The sequence below is a fragment of the Mandrillus leucophaeus genome, unplaced genomic scaffold (assembly GCF_000951045.1).
Source record: "Mandrillus leucophaeus isolate KB7577 unplaced genomic scaffold, Mleu.le_1.0 Scaffold136, whole genome shotgun sequence".
In the NCBI taxonomy this organism is placed as follows: Eukaryota; Metazoa; Chordata; class Mammalia; order Primates; family Cercopithecidae; genus Mandrillus; species Mandrillus leucophaeus.
Window position 1 is genome coordinate 3135764 of NW_012101321.1, and position 17319 is coordinate 3153082.

The following is a 17319-nucleotide window of genomic DNA, read 5'->3' on the forward strand; positions in this document are numbered from 1 at the left end:
GTATACTGTATATGAAAATATGTATAGGAATAGTAAATTATAAAAATATAGCATTAAAATTGAAAGATTTTTTTCTGTATTTTCTAAATTTTCTGAAGCATCATATTCCCTAATTTTAAAAATTAAATCTATAAAATAACTCTAAGGGTCATCTTTTTGTCTAGCACTAACCACTCTTCAATCTACTTTTTCATTTTTCAGATCCTACTCAAAAGTATAATTTTGCAACACAACTTATTACCCAGGTTTTTATCTGGTAAACACCAAGTGAAACTGCATCACTCTAAAACCTAGAACAATTTTTTTTTTGAAATCACCTGATTAGCTCATTTGACCTGTCCCTCATCATTACCATTGAAGCCTCTCCCAGAGCCTGAGCATGGGGGCTTACAGGACAGCCATGAAGACTGTAGGGTCCAGAATCACACTTCCTGGGGATGAATCCTAGCTCCATCACCAGTTGTGTAATTCTGAATAGGTACTTGATTTTTTTTGCCTCAATTTCCCCACTATAAAATGGGAATTATAGTACCAAACTCTCAAAGTTGTAAGGATCAGTGGAGGATATGAATATACAATTTTTCCAAGATGGTGGATTGTTTGCAGGCCTCTATCACTTGAAAAGACAAAATAGTGTGTGTTGATTCATGCTGTGAACTTTTTTCTAAGAAGCAACAGAGGAACTTAACAGGAAAACTGAAAGAAACCACAGACCCTCTGACAAAAGCAGAGGGCTGCAGCCTATACTGTGAGCCTGGTGGAAAACTGTAAGTCCCCAGGGTATGCGAGAAGAAGAGATGGCCACCATGACACCTCACACTGGGGAACTCAGCAATCCAGACCACAGGGGAGGGCCTTTGCCCTTAGCCCTACCCAGTGCTGGAGCTGGTTTACTGAGCAGTGGGGAATATATGAGAAGGAGTGGCATCAGGACAGACTTTACATGCATTCCCAGACTCCAGCGGGGACAGAGGGAAGCCATTCCTGATCCCACTTCACAGGGGACCTTGCAGAAGTCGGCCAGACAACTCAGACAGCAGTCACAGGTTGAGAGAAGCTCCTAACTGAGATCTGCAATATAATCTCAAGTGGGGATGAACCCCTTTAGCCACAACCAAGGGGTGAGTGGGAAGTGTGCTGCAGTCATGAGCACAGGAGCTGGGCACCCCTGCTTCAGGGGCAGACCAAGAGGGGCATAGCCTGAAAGCCCTGGTTTCTCTCTCCTCAAGGAAGGTTTATGGCCTGAGGCATTTTTGAGTTCTGAGCACAGATTGCCTGGAACTTAGCTAGCTGCTGCTAGTGGAACACTGCCTACGAGAGACCTGCCTTGCCAAGTGCGTGGGAGCTGGTGGGAATTACTGCCGTCTGCTATTCCCCACTCCCCAGGCAGATTCTTCTGTACAGCAGAGGCAGTTGCACTCCTCCCTGGACCATTACCCCAGTGGCCAGAGAACTGACCCCTGATCCCCACTGGGGCCACTGCTTGCAACTGCACATGAAAAAACAGAGTGCAGGCCTGCCTTAACCAGTCCCTAACCTGGCATTGCCCCTCCACCCACCCTGGTAGCTTAACACAAAGGACAGAAACTTTTGGAAGCTGTATGGCACTGCTCATCACCTGAGACACCAGAGTATCTCCCCTGGGTAACATATGGCAAACACAAATCCCACCACCACCACCACCACCACAGCTGGCACTCTTTTGCACTCTAGGAGTCAACCAACATAGCCAATACATTACAGCATCGCCAGGTAGAAGAACACAGCATCCAGGAAGGGAAAAACGTGTGTGTAACCTCACCTATCACCATGGCCTTGATCACCCTAGCTAACCAACACGCCCTGACTCTGTCCACATAACCAGTTCATTACTACACAATCTGGCATTTGAGAAAGCCAACACGCTAAGGCTATTTATAACCAAGGAATCTCAAAGTCTATGTCACTCCCCTGCCACCTCTATCAGCACTGGTGCTGGTACCTGCTGCTGGGAGACTTGAGGACCGGTCACATCACTGGATCCCTTGCAGACATTCCCTAGCGCCAGCCTGGAGTATCCACTGGGTAGCTAGACCTAGAGGAGCAGCAGCATTCATAGTGGTCTGATCCTCAGGGACTCCTACTTCTAGGGGAAGGGAACATCACATGGGACAAAAGAATCCAGACACAGGCCTTGAGTCTCTGAACTTTCCACCTGTGGGAAGTTTCTCTCAGCAGAGGCATAGGCGCAGCGCTGGGCTCAGCAGGGAAAGTCTGCAGCTCTACCCCAATAGCCAGGAAGCCCTGGTGCTTGTGAAGGACCTTGGAGAAGGGAGTGCTTCTTCTCCCCCTCAGCTACTACTGAAGACACAGCAGGAGCTTCTCCCATGGGAGCTCAGCGTGGGTACATACACCTGTAGACAGCCCTTCTGGAACACTTCAGGGTGACTGCATCCCCACAGGAGGAGTGCCCTCCAGGTTCAGGCTTGCACGAGGTATAAAGTCACAATTTCTCTCTACATAGAACAGCAACATGCCTGCAGATGAAAAGAGGTGTCTGTCTGATCTGAACAGCCGAACACTGGGTCAGGAATGCAACTGGGAAGTTACATTCCTGCTGGTGTCGCAGGGAAGCAGAGGTGGCTCCCGCCCTTCCCCTTGAAAAGATTTCAACAGTTTCACCAAGAGCTCCCCTTGCCACCTCCATCAAGGTTGGGACCTCTGCTCACCACTGGATATGACATTTACCCATCACCACTGGATATTACATTTACCCACCCGTTTTAGCCATGACCGGTTTTTAGCCATGGATACCTCCCCTACTGGCCTGAAGTCTGAACTGTTCAACTGAGTAAATAAAATACTGCGGAAAATAAATTAATTAAAAACTGTACACCACTAGGGAATGAGATAAGCTTCAAGAGACCTCTGCCATTTCAATCCCACAGCAATCAACCTGCTCACACACCAAGCACATTGCTAATACAACCACCTGAGAAAGCCATCATACAAAGACTCTCTATAACCAAATAACTCATATAGTGTCTTCATCCCTGAAAGAACCAAGAGCCAACCAAGTCAGGCTACAATAAACATTAAAGACACATTCTCAAGGGAAAGAAAACCCACAAAAACAAACAACTGAAACAAAAATAAATTCAAGAAAAATTAGTCTACCCAAATGAAAAGGAACCAGAAAAATAATTCTGGCAACAAAACAGGGTTCTATAATGGCACCAAAAGATCACACTAGCTCTTCAGCAATGGCTCCAAAACAAGATAAAATCTTTGAAAATACTAGATAAAGAATTCAAAAGGTTATTAGCTACACAAGGAGATAAAAGAGAAAGGCAAAAACCAACATAAAGAAAATTTTAAAACCACTTACGACGAGAATGACAAATTTTGTAAAGAGACAGCTATTTTCAAGAAAGCCAATCAGGACTTCTGGAAATGAAAAACACATTTAGGGAATTACAAAATGCAGTGGAAACCTTTAACAGACTAAATAAAGTAGAATAATTTCAGAACTCAGAAACAAGCCTTTCAAATTAACCCAACCAGAAAGAAATAATTAAAAGAAATGAACAACGCCTCCAGAAAATACAGGATTATTTGGCCAAACTTAAGAACCATTGGTATACCTGAGGGAGAAGAGAAAGCAAAAAGGTTGGAAAACTTATTTGAAGGAATAATTAAGGAAAACTTCCCTGGTCTTGCTAGAGATTTAGATCTCCAAATACAAGAAGCTCAAAGAACTCCTGGGGGACTCATCGCAAAAAGAACATTACCAAGGCATATAGTCATCACACTATCTAAAGTCAACACAAATAAATGAATTCTAAGAGCAGTGAGACAAAAGCATCAGGTAACCTATATAGGAAAACCTATCAGACTAATAGAAGACTTCTCAGCAGAAACTTCATAAGCCAAAAGGGAGTGGGGTCTTATTTTTAGCCTCCCTAAACAGAATAGCTGTCAGTCAAGAATTCTGAATCCAGCAAAACTAAGTGTCATAAATGAAGGCAAAATAAAGTCTTTTTCAGACAAGCAAATGCTATGGAACTGTTACTACCCGACCAGCCCCACAAGACATGCTAAAAGAAGTTCTAAATCTTGAAACAAAGGGTCAACATGCCTCTTGACAGCATAAGACTCACAGGGCCTATAAAAAAATACCACGATTAATAAAAGTATCTAAGTAATAATCAACATGATGACAGGAACAGTACCTTACATTCTCAATATTAACACTGAATGTAAATGGTATAAACACACTACCTAAAAGATACAGATTGGCAGAGTGGAATTTTTTTTTTTTTATTCACAAACCAAATACCTGCTGTTTTCAAGAGACTAATCTAACATGTAAGGATTCTTATAAAGGTAAAGGGGTAGAAAAATATATTCCACACAAATAAAAACCAAAAGCAAACAGGAGTAGCTTTTGTTGTATCAGACAAATCAGACTTTAAAGCAACAACGGTAAAAACAAAAGACAAAGAAGTTCATTAATGATGAAAGGATCACTCTAACAGGAAGATATTACAATCCTAAATATATATGCACCTGACTCTGGAGCTCCCAGATTCATAAAAGTTACTACTAGACCTAAGAAAAGAGATAGCAACACAACAACAGTGGGTGAATGCAACACTCCACTGACAACACTAGACAGGTCATCAAGGCAGAAAGTCAACAAGGAGATGTGGACTTAAACTACACTCTAGAACATACGGACCTAACAGATATTTACAGAACATTCTACCCAATAACTACAGAATATACATTCTTCTAATAAGTACATGGAACATTCTCCAAGATATATAGACCATATGATAGGCCACCAAACAAACCTTAATACATTTTTAAAAAATCAAAATTACTTCAAGTATCTTCTCAGACCACAATGGAATAAAACTAACTACAAAAGGAACCCTCAAAACTATACAAATACACAGATATTAAACAATCTTCTCTTGAATAATTTTTGAGTTAACACTGAAATCAAAATGGAAATTTAAAAATTCTTTGAAATGAATAATAGTGACACAAGTTGTCAAAACCTCTGGGATACAGCAAAAGCACTGCTAAGTGGAAAGTTTACAGAGCTAAATGCTCATATCAAAAAATCTGAAAGATCACAAATTGACAACCTAATGTCACACCTCAAGGAACTAGAGACGTAAGAACTAAACCAAATACTGGCAGAAGAAAATAGACAATAAAGATCAGAGCAAAACTAAATGAAATTGATATAAAAAAGACAATGCAAAAGATCAGTTTAAAAAGGTTATTTCTTTGAAAAGATAAACAAAAATTAACCATTAGCTAGATTAACCAATAATACACTCAATTTGAAATGAAAATAGAAACATTACAACAGACACAACAAAAATAAAAATGATCATTCAAGACTACTATGAACATCTCTATGCATACAAACGTGGAAATCTAGAGGAAATGCACAAATTCCTGGAAACATACAACCCTACTAGCTTGAATCAGAAAGAAATATAAATCCTGAACAGACCAGTAACTAGTAGTGACATTGAATCAACAATACAAAAACTGCCAAAAAAGAAAAAAAAAGCCTAGGGCCAGATTCACAGCCAAATTCTATCATTCAAAGAGGAATTGGTACAAATCCTATTGAAACTATTCTGAAACACCGAGAAAGAGGGAATCCACCCTAACTCATTCTATTAACCCAGTACTACCCTGAAACCCAAACTAGAAAAGGACATAACAAAAAGGAAAACTACAGACCAATATCTCTGATGAACATAGATGCAAAAATCCTCAACGAAATACTAACAAACTGAATCCAACAATACATCAAAAAGATAATTATGGCTGGGCACAGTGGCTCACACCTGTAATTCCCAGCCCTTTGGGAGGCCGAAGTGAGCAGATCACCTGAAGTCAGGAATTAGAGACCAGTCTGGCCAACATGACAAAACTCTGTCTCTACTAAAAATACAAAAATTACCCAGGTATAGTGGCATGCGCCTATAATTCCAGCTACTCGGGAGGCTGAGGCACGAGAATCTCTTGAACCCAGGAGGCAGTGGTTGCACTGAGCTAACATCACACCACTGCACTCCAGCCTGGGCGACAGAACAAGACTCTGTTTGGGGGAAGAAAAAAAAAAAGTTGATTCACCACAGTCAAGTGGGTTTCATCCCCGGCATGCATGGATAATTTAATAAATACAAGTCAATAAATGAGATACATCACATAAACAGAATTTTAAAAAAACAATATGAGCATCTCAATCAATGCAGAAAAAGCATTCAATAAAAGCCAGCATCCTTTTATGATTTAGAAAAAAAAAGAAAACCTTCAACAAACTAGACACAGAAGGAACATATCTCAAAATAATAAAAGCCATTATCAGAGAAACCCACAGTCAACATTATACTGAATGGAGAAAAGTTGAAAGCATTACCCCTAAGAACTGGAACAGGACAACAATGCCCACTTTTACCACTTCCATTCAATACAGTTACTGGAAGTCCTAGCCAGAGCGGTAAGGCAAAAGAAAGAAAGGGCATCCAAACTGGAAAACAGGAAGTCAAACTATCTAAGTTTGCTGATGATATTATCATACACCTAGACAATTCTAAGGATTTCTCTGACTCCTAAATTTGGTAAATAAAGTCTCAGGTTACAAAGTGCACAAATCAGTGGCACTGTTATATATCAACAATGACCAAGCTGAGAATCAAATAAAGAATGCAATCCTTTATACAATAGCTGCAAAAAATAAAATAAAATACCTAGGAATATGCTTAACCAAGGAGATGAGCGATCTCTAGAAGGAGAACTACAATACACTGCTGAAAGAAATCTAAGATGACACAACAAATGGAAAAACATACCATGCTCATGGATTGGAAGAATATTATGAAAATGATCATATGCCCAAAGCAATCTACAAATTCAATGCAATTCTTATCAAAATACCAACATCATTTTTTCACAGAATTAGAAAAAAGAATCCTAAAATTCATACAGAACCAAAAAAGAACCCAAGTAAGCAATCCTAAGCAAAAAGAACAAATCTGGAGGCATCACATTACTTGACTTCAGATTATACTATAAGGCTACAGTTAGCAAATCAGGATGGTACTGGTATAATCATACACAGATCAACAGAACAGAATACGGAATCTAGAGAGAAATTAAAATTCTTAGAACCAATTGATCTTTGACAAAGCAGACAAAAGCACACACTGGGGAAAGGAAACCCTATTCAGTAAGTGGTGCTGGGAAGACTGGATAACCACATGTATAAGAATGAAACTGGATTCCCCATCCCTCATCATATACAAAAATCAACTCAAGATGGATCAAAGACTTAAATCTAAGACCTGAAGCCATAAAAATTCTAGAAGGAAACCTAGGAAAAACTCTTCTGGACACTGGCCTAGGTAAATAATTTGTGACTAAGACCCCAAAAGCAAATGTAACCAAAACAAAAATAAATGAAATGAGACCTAATTAAACTAAGAAGTTTCTGCACAGCAAAAGGAATTATCAGAGTAAATAGACAACCTACACAACAGGAGAAAATATTTGCAAACTACGCATCCAACAAAGGACCAATACCCAGAATCTACAAGGAACTCAAATCAGTGAGAAAAACAACCCCATCAATAAGTGGGCAAATGACATAAATAGATATTTTTTAAAAGAAGATATACAAACGGCCAACAAAAATACTACAATATGTTCCACATCATTAATCATCCAGGAAAAGCAAATTAAAACCACAATGACATACCTACCAACTTACCCGTACCAGAATGGCCATTATTAAAAAGTCAAAAAACAACAGATGCTAACGTGGATGTGGTGAAAGGGGAACACTTATACAATGCTGGCAGGAATGTAAATTAGTACAACCTCTATGGAAAACAGTACAAAGCCTTCTTAAAGAACTAAAAGTAGATCTACCAACTGATCCAACAACCTCACTACTGGGTATGTACACGCAGGAAAAGAAGTCATTATATCAAAAAGACACTGCATGCATATGCTTATCACAGCACAATTCACAACTGCAAAGACATGGAACCAATCTAAGTGCCCATTAACCAATGAGTGGATAAAGAAAACGTGGTATACATATACCATGGAATACTACTCAGCTATAAAAAAGACTGAAATAATATATTTTGCAGTAACCTGGACAGAGCTAAAGGCCATTATTCTACCTGCAGTAACTCAGCAATAGAAAACCAAATACTGTATGTTCTCACTTAAAAGGGGGAACTAAGCCATGGGTACACAAAAGCTTACAGGATGGTAAAAAGGACTTTGGAGACTCAGAAGTGGGGAGGGTGGAAGTGGGTAGGGGATAAAAAACTACATGTTGGGTACAATGGACACTACTCAGGAGATAGGTGCAATAAAATCTCAGACTTCACCACCATACAATTCATCCACGTAACCAAAAACTACTGTGTCCTAAAAGCTACTGAAATTCAAAAAGGCACATATTAAAAAAAGCATGAACATAATGTCTGGCATAGTAAGCTATGAGTTGTTATCTATTACCTAATTAAGCGGTTAGCTATTACTCTACCTATTGTCAAATACATATGTAACAAAATATTGTGATAACCATTACTACAATCTAAGAAAAATACATTTTATAACAAAATTTGGTAGTGCATAAAATTTCAGCTTAATAACTAATTTTAACACTATCTTTATGCTGCATGCATTACTCCCCTTAGACATCAAAGGAATAATTAAGGAAACAAAAGAGTTTGCAGTGATGTCATTTTTATCCCACCTACACTTTACATTGCATAATTTATTGGTGCTGAAATTGTTTCTTCTAAATCTCTCTTCTAATTTGCAACTGACAGGATTTTAGTGTTTTCCTCCAGTCCTGCATTAAAAAGGAGAAAATATTTAAGGTCAAGGGAAATTGCTTTACAATGGACATCAAAATGGCAAAATGCAAGCTTAAAAAGAAGAGGGATATCTAAACATTTCCTTCTTTCTTCACACTTTTTAGATTATTCTTTCAAAAGGGGTTCATCAGAAGCAAAGATTTAAGTCCTACCTCCATCCCCCTTTTGTTTTAAGGTAAGTCACTTTAGATCAGGAATCAAAGAAAAAAATAACATTTTTCCTACCTTTCTATACTTGTATTTCCTGCTGAACAGAAACATCCTACTAGTTGCTCTTAGTCTGTTAATTCTTGGTTGAGACAAATTTTCCATTACTTGAGGGAGACCAGGGCTACACATTTTGCAGGTGCGAATGTATCCAGTAAGACAAAACTCAGTTGTCTAGATTTCTATCATCTGCAAAAGGAAATGTGGCCGGGCACAGTGGGAACCTTCACAAACTTCATAAACCAGCCCCTTAAAACTCTCACACAGATGTCATGATGGAGTCAGTGACTGTTCATGGCGAATTGCCTAAAAGTTACTGAATTGCCTAAAGTTATTACACGTCTGAAATCCCATCACTTTGGGAGGCCGAGGCAGGCGGACCACGATGTCAGGAGATCGAGACTATCCTGGCCAACATGGTGAAACCCCGTCTCCACTAAAAATACAAAGAAAAAAAAAATTAGCTGGGTGTGCTTGCACATGCCTGTAATCTCAGCTACTCGGGAGGCTGAGGCAGGAGAATCGCTTGAACCAGGGGGCGGAGACTGCAGTGAGCCGAGATCACGCCACTGCACTCCAGCCTGGCGACAGAGCTAGACTCCATCCCAAAAAAAAAAAAAAAAGGAACTGCATGCATTGGGAACAGTGTGAGAATTAAAACCAAAGTCTGTCCTTATCTACTTTAAGGAAAAATTATAACAAGGTTAAATAAATTGTAGAAAATGTTTGTGAATACTTATCAACAATTTGAGTTTTATGTAGCAACTTTTGAGAAGAGATTGCTTTATCTAAATATGGTTAGGCGATTCAAAATGAATCTTCACTAGAAAATGTGATTCCAGAAAGCTAAAGTACAAAATAAATACTATTTATGTTATGGTATCCACAAAATAGCTAAAGTTTTTAAAAGTGAAGATGGGAACCTTCATAAACTTTAAGATGGCTGATAAGAGCAGGCACTCCAAGGAGCTGCCATGTTCCCCAAAGAGGACCTGTTGCATGTGAGCATCCTAAGGCTGGCAGTGGTCCCAAAGTCTGGAAGTATTTTACCCATAAAGAATCAACTGCAAGCAATTTCTGATTCTGTTTTGCCTTTGCCCATGACAAGAATCAACTTGTTCCAAAATTCCACAAAATACGTTTCTTTTATGTTAAAACTGCTGTTTCTGGGAAAGCTAAAAGCTAGAATTTTTTTTTTTTTTTTAGACATGTGGACAAAAGCTATATTTGGACCTTTTAATCTCTTAACGGAATAAAGGCATTTAAAAAAATTCTCCCTGCTGTATTTTATTATGAGAATGTCACTCTTTCAAAAAATGTAAAAAGTAAATTTGTTTTCCTATACAATCCCTTTAACTCAAAAGTACAAGAAGGTTTTATTTTTAAAAGCATTTAAGTGAAGCATTTAATCAAAATTAATTGCAAGTTAAAATAAAATTACTTAAGTAGAGAATAACCATGACTTCTCTTTACAGATCACGTTTTCTGGTCATCACATCTATAAACATATGTTATATATTATGTTTTTAGAAAATCAGTAACCATGATACCAATTTTAAGTATTAAGTACAGTATTTGAAAACTCACGAAATTAAATGATTCCTCACACTTCATATTCATTTTTTTTTTTTTTAATGGAGTCTCGCTCTATCGCCCAGGCTGGAGTGCAGTGGCGCAATCTTGGCTCACTGCAACCTCCACCTCCTGGGTTCAAGCGATTCTCCTGGGTTCAAGCGATTCTCCACCTCCTGGGTTCAAGCGATTCTCCCAAGTAGCTGGGATTACAGGCATGTGGTACCACGCCTGGCTAATTTTTTTGTATTTTTAGTAGAGACGGGGCTTCACCATATTGGCCAGGCTGGTCTCGAACTCCTGACCTTGGGATCCACCCGTCTCGGCCTCCCAAAGTGCTGGGATTACAGGCTTCAGCCACCGTGCCCAGCCCTTGTTCATTCACTTCTTTGAGTCAGGATCTCACTCTGTCCCCAAGGCCGGCATGCAGCGGTGCAACGACAGCTCACTGCAGCCTCGAACACCAGAGCTCAAGTAATCCTCCTGCCTCAGCCTCCCTAGTAGCTGGGACTACAGGCGAGCATCACCATGCCCCGCTAACCTTACACTTCACTTTCAATTCTCAGTAAAACCATTTGGGATGTCTTTAATCCCCTGCAAAGCTGTGCTACTCAGTCATGTATCAGCCTCACACAATGAAAACAAATAGATTTAAATCCAAGACAATAAAGATTATAGACTGGCTGGGCATGCAGCATCTCATGACTGTAGTCCCAGTACTTTCAGAGGCCAAGGTAGGTGGATCGCTTGAGCCCAGGAGTTCAAGATCAGCCTGGGAAACACAGGGAAACCACATTTCTACAAAAACACAAAAATTAGCCAGGCATGGTGTCATGTGCCTGTAGTCCCAGCTACTCAGGAGGCTGAAATGGGAGTATCACTTGAGCCCAGGAGGTCAAAGCTGCAGTAAGCCGAGACTGCCATTGCCCTTCAGCCTGGGTGACAGAGTGATATTCTGTCTCAAAAAAAAAAAAAAAAGACCCTACAAACTGTGACATTCTAACAATCTTGCATCAATCACATGAATAGGTAAGAAACGGACAGAGAGACTATCAGGACATCTATAAATTCTGAAATAAAGCTTAGCATATGGCCTAATAACAAAGTTAATACTTACTCAAACAAGCAGCACTTTCTTTTGAATCAGCTCACTTACTCTACACCAGGATTTCTGAATCTCAGCACTGTTAATATCATGGACAAGAAAGGATGATGTCGTGGCTGTCCTGCGCATCGTAGGATGATAGGCACCATCCCCGGCTTCCACCCACCAGATGCCAGTGGAATCCCCAATCCCAGCTTCAACAATCAAAAAATGACTTTAGACCGTGCCATACCTGCCCTAGGGACAAAACTGTCCCTGGTTGAGAATCACTGCTCTAAAGAAAACCCAAGAATATGGACAAAATCCTAAATACGATTTTATTTGAAGTGATTTTATAAACAGACATAAAATTTAATCAGTTTTAATAACCAAGTCAGACCTTGTAAATGGAGTCATTGCTAGCAGTAACATGTGTTCATCCATTTTGAGGGAAGAAAAGATTCAAGGGACACTGTTTTAGCCACATAAATGCTACTGGCACATGACACATCATCATGTCTTCAATCAGGAATGCTTTCCAACTCAAAGGATAACCAGCCCCTTAAAATTCTCACACAGGTGTCACAACGGAGTCAGTGACTGTTCATGGTGAATTGCCTAAAAGTTATTTAATTTCTATCCTTGCATTGACGATCAGGAAAATATTAAATGAAAACAACCAATCTGGGTAGGAAGTAACCAGCAAAAAACAAAATTCAGGCAGACAGTTTACAATTTTGTGCATGGACAACTTATCAACAGATCTTAGTTCCTTTCTCATTCCTTTCTCTTCCTCTAAGGAAAGCTGTCCTTTCCCTGAGAATTCTCAGAACGCTGATAGTTTTACATACCTGTAGAATTGCTTCTTGGCCTTTTGGCCAAGATCAAGCATGCATACTCATGGAAATTTTTTTATTATAAAAAGATCAAATTGAGCACTGCACATTTAAAGGTTTGCAGATTTCATGTTATCTTTATATTTATATCAACCAAAAACAGACTTGAAGTTTTGAGGATTAGCAAGTTCACCTATATAGTACAACATGGACTCAGCACCAAGAAAATGATAGCTTTCAAGGATACCCAGTTCACTGAAAATGCAATATCCAATGTTGTGTTTATCAAAAATTAAATCTAATTTTTCCAAGGAAATATTTTACTCGAAAGTCTTAAAAGATCTTTTTTTGGCACACGAAAAAAAAAACTCATGTGTTTGAATTTCTAAAATCTGACTGAGATCAGTCTTTTTTTTCTCAGTGCTTGAGTTTTTGTTTTTGAGGAGACATTAGGAAGTAGTAATGGATATCAGAACAGCAAATATTCAATTTCTGATGGCAAGTATAATCTTGTTTCCTTCTGAATTAGCTTTAAAAAATACTTCTGCTGCTACTTATTTAACTGTACAAAGAATTGAAAATATTACATGGAATTTGTTTCTTGCTTTTTCTATTTAACATTTTCTCATGTCTTTAAATATTACTCCAACCATAATTTTCAATGGCCAGTACATATGAATTCCATGGTAATATAACTTAACTATTTTCTACTTTAGGGATTTTTAAACTGCTTTCAACTTTTTGCTTTTATTCTGGGATGAAATTTTTTGTGTAATTATGTTTGCATGTCAGGTCATTCAGGATAAATTCCAAAAGCTAATTTACTAGTTCAAATAGTAAGAACATCTGTATAGTTATACACATTAACAAATTGCTTTTCATAAAGTTTATGAATTTTATACTTCCATCACCATTTGAGAATACCAATTCACTGCATATTCAAAAACAGTGAACATTTTCTTTGTCAGTTTTAAATATTAAAATATCTCACTTCTTTAATTCACCTTTTTGTGAAACTGAACAATTTTTTAATGTTCACTAATTCTGTCTTTTCAAATTGTTTAGACTTCTATTCATCTTTTTCATTGTAGCATTTGTCTTTTTCATATTAAATTACTAAACTCAATATTAAAGCATATAAACCTTTGCTTGGCATCCAGAAAGTTTTCATTTTTATGTTGTCCATTCAATCTTACCCTTTCTGATTTTCCCATTACCTTATGCTTAGAAAATCTGTTCCCATTTCAACATAATTATTGACATACTTTTAGTTCTTTTGTTTCATTTTGACATCTATATTCCTAACACACCTGGAATTTATTTTTGCTGTGGTATGAGAATGATGATTTAGTATCCAATAGCATCAGAGCCCATTAATCATTATTTCCAAAATTTTCCTATTCTTCCAGATTAACTTTAAAAATCACTTTGTTAGGTTCCCCATCTACCCCTCCTAAAAAAATCTCATTTAGATTCTTACTGAAATTCTAGTAAACTATAAGTAAAAATCAAAGAATGTATAGAGGAATGTTGAATACTGGCGCCATCAGGCATCCTTATCTTGGACCTGACTGTCACAGAAATATTTCCAGTGTTTATTTACTTTGTAATACATTGGCTTGTTGTTTCAGATAGAAATTTGTTTTTTTCAGTGTAATTTTTAAAATCACCTGTTTTTATTACTAAATCTTTAACTGAATATGGAGTATTTTATCAAATGCCTTTGCAACATCTGTTTAGGATTATGAATATGTGCAATTATGCTTTATCCTATAGATCTCACGAATAAAGAAGTTTCTCAATAGTAAGCCATCCTTTAATTACCAGCATAAGTCCTAGTCATCACACTGTATTGTTTTGAAATGTTGATTTTTAGTTGCATGTGCTTTGGTTAACATTTTTATATGTATAGTCTGGGGCCTTTTTAAGGATAATTTTGTGAATAACTTTAAATTTCAATGGTTATTATTTCAATTAGTTTACTTAGATGCTCGATTTCCTTTTTTTTTTTTTTTAAGGAGATGTGGTCTTTTTTGTCACCAGCACTCAGGCTGGAGCGCAGTCACACAATCATAGCTCACTGCAGCCCCCAACTCCTGGGTTCAAAGGATCCTCCCACTTCAGCCTCCCAAGTAGCTGGAACTACAGGAGTGCACCACCACACCTAACTACAACTTCTTTTATTTCACCTATATTTTTCCTGAATGTCATTCATTTGGAGATTTCCAAATTTGAGCTCTAATTTTTCAAATCACACCTGTATTTACTGTTTACATGCCTTTTCCCCCTAAATTGTTGAGTTTAGATGTTTTTCTTTGGTTAGGTATCTTAAATATTTGTCTCTATATGTGTCTTCCCTGTGCCCAGCAATAATCAACTATTTGATTTGTCAAATACCTTTTTCCTTGGCCTAATTTATTTTTACTTACTTGCAGAGTAAATCTTAAGGTGTCTTGTGTTGTACTGTGCTATTCACTAAATTGTACAGTGTCTATCATCATTCACACACGTTTGGGGGCAGGTGGCTGTGAGGCACCATGTATCTCATTAATTAATCAGAAATGTCATTCTAATTTTACCATAATCTACTGGAATCTTTAGAACATATATTTTTTTAAATTGTTAATGTTTCAGCAAGCACTGTACTAACTAGATCTGGTCTTAGAAAATTGGAGACTAATTTGATTGTGTTTTTCCCAAAGACACTGCTTAGTGTTTTATATTATTCATTCTCAGCACTTCAAGAGCCAAACACTTCAAAATAAATTAAGTATGTTACAGGGAAGAGGCAAAATGGAACAAAGAAACAAATTTAATTTTGGAAACTATAATTTTACTACAATGTAAATATAAACAATTTAACTTTATGGAATTTGGGGGGAAATACACTTCAGAAGCCAGGCTTCTTTTTAGCAATGATAATCTGATTGTAGCAAAATTCAACACATATAACTCTATTCATGTGTTCTTGCAATATGCCAACTTTTTTTGTCCCTTAGATTCCCTGATACATTGTTGCCATAATTTAAATTGCTTTTTCCTGTGCAATTTTTCATTTTTCAAAAATGCTGACTAATTACCTCCATTGCTCCCTATGAAACTTTCACGGACATTCCTATAAAAGTACTGTCTTTTGAAATACATTTTCCCTATTATATATAAGTGGGGAAGAAAAGGCTTTTCTAAGAATGTTAAATACTTTTAATTTTGACTCCTGTGATACCCAAGTCCATAACGACTTTACGAATCAACAGTGGTTCTTATTCATAAATAGACGACATGCCATTTAATACAGGATGTCTCCTCAACTTAAACTTTTCCCTCAGAAATTTACATTTTCCTTCCAATAACCAAAAGAAGTATATGATCGACTTCTCTATACTCACTTGTGAGTCACTTACATTTTTCACAAAAAAAGGTTAATTTTACATACACACACACACACACACTTCTCAAGTAGGACTCCTAGAAGGATTTCTAGCAGGCTACTAAATTTCTATTGTTGACTATGTAGCCACCATGGCACAGGGAGTTTAAAAGTCAGATGGAGAGCTGGCAGCTAGAAGCATCTTACCTGCTTTCCATCCAGGGTGCAGAGCCTCTTGACGACTCCTGAGTCTAGTTTAATGGCTTCGGTGATATCTGTTAAGACTTGTTCAAAGGAATGAGCAGTCTTTTTATTCAGAAGGATCCGCACGGCTTTTCTAGGCTTCACTCCACTTCGAATCACAGTCACTAACTTGGGTTTGATGAAATCTTTACTCTCTTTTACTTCACTTTTCACAGAGGAAGCAGCAGCCAGGGCTCGGGATGTTCCACCCTTGATGTTCACAGACCAGTTCGGATTAATATTTTTGGTGTAATCGACTTTACGAAATGGTTCATTGGATGCACACACGTAGCTCTCACCTAAAAAGCAAAATTTGATTTTATTAGCATGAATATCTCTACCATAGAAGCATTTGGTCTAAAGAACAGATGCTGGAGACCCATTAAGTGAACCCTTAACCTTAGCAGGTTCACTAAAAGGGGATGTTCACCCTTTTCCTTTGGCATTCTCCCACCTCCCTCTCTTTTAAATAGCCTAGATTGGTTTTGACAGAATAACAAGGATTACAGGGCGAGAAGCACTGGACCAAATATGTTGACCAAATGTGTCACCTTGGATAATTCATTTCTCCACACTTTGGTCCTCAGTATCATCAGCAATAAACTGAAGTGGCTGAACCAGCTGAATTCTAAAGTACTTTCTGATTCCCAAAACCTCCTATTTATTAATTTGGTTTTAAAAAAATCTCATTCTGGTAGAAATAATTATATCAGAACATATTGATATAAGGAAATAAAAATATCTTGCTTCTAATTATAGATTTCAGTTCTAATCAAAGAATAATCACAACATTTTCACACAGCTGACTCAATTATACTCAGGTACAAGGTCACGTACTAAATTAATGAAGCACCATAAACATTAAGGAAGAGTTCCGGCAGCTCAAAGAAATAAACCTCAGCCACTTTTCTTCTTACAGAATGTAAATTTAAAATAACTGTTCTTTAAATATACAACACTTTTCTGTAACTACTTAAATAGAAGAGGACCTGAAGTAGTTAAAATGTGTTCATTAGTCATGAAACCTTCTGCTTAATTTTTATTAAGTACAACATAAGAGCTGTATTATTTGCCAAGTGGCTTATTAATTCAATGTTTACT

The 17319-nt window shown here is 37.7% G+C and overlaps 1 protein-coding gene across 1 annotated transcript in view; it reads right to left on the minus strand.

Moving 5' to 3' along the window:
- DCLK2 (doublecortin-like kinase 2) overlaps positions 1 to 17319 on the minus strand; it is a 182563-nt gene that overhangs the window by 142496 nt on the left and 22748 nt on the right. The window contains exon 2 of the mRNA XM_011973258.1: positions 16183 to 16517. Within this exon, the coding sequence (XP_011828648.1) occupies positions 16183 to 16517 (335 nt within the window). The remainder of the gene's footprint in view (positions 1 to 16182; positions 16518 to 17319) is intronic.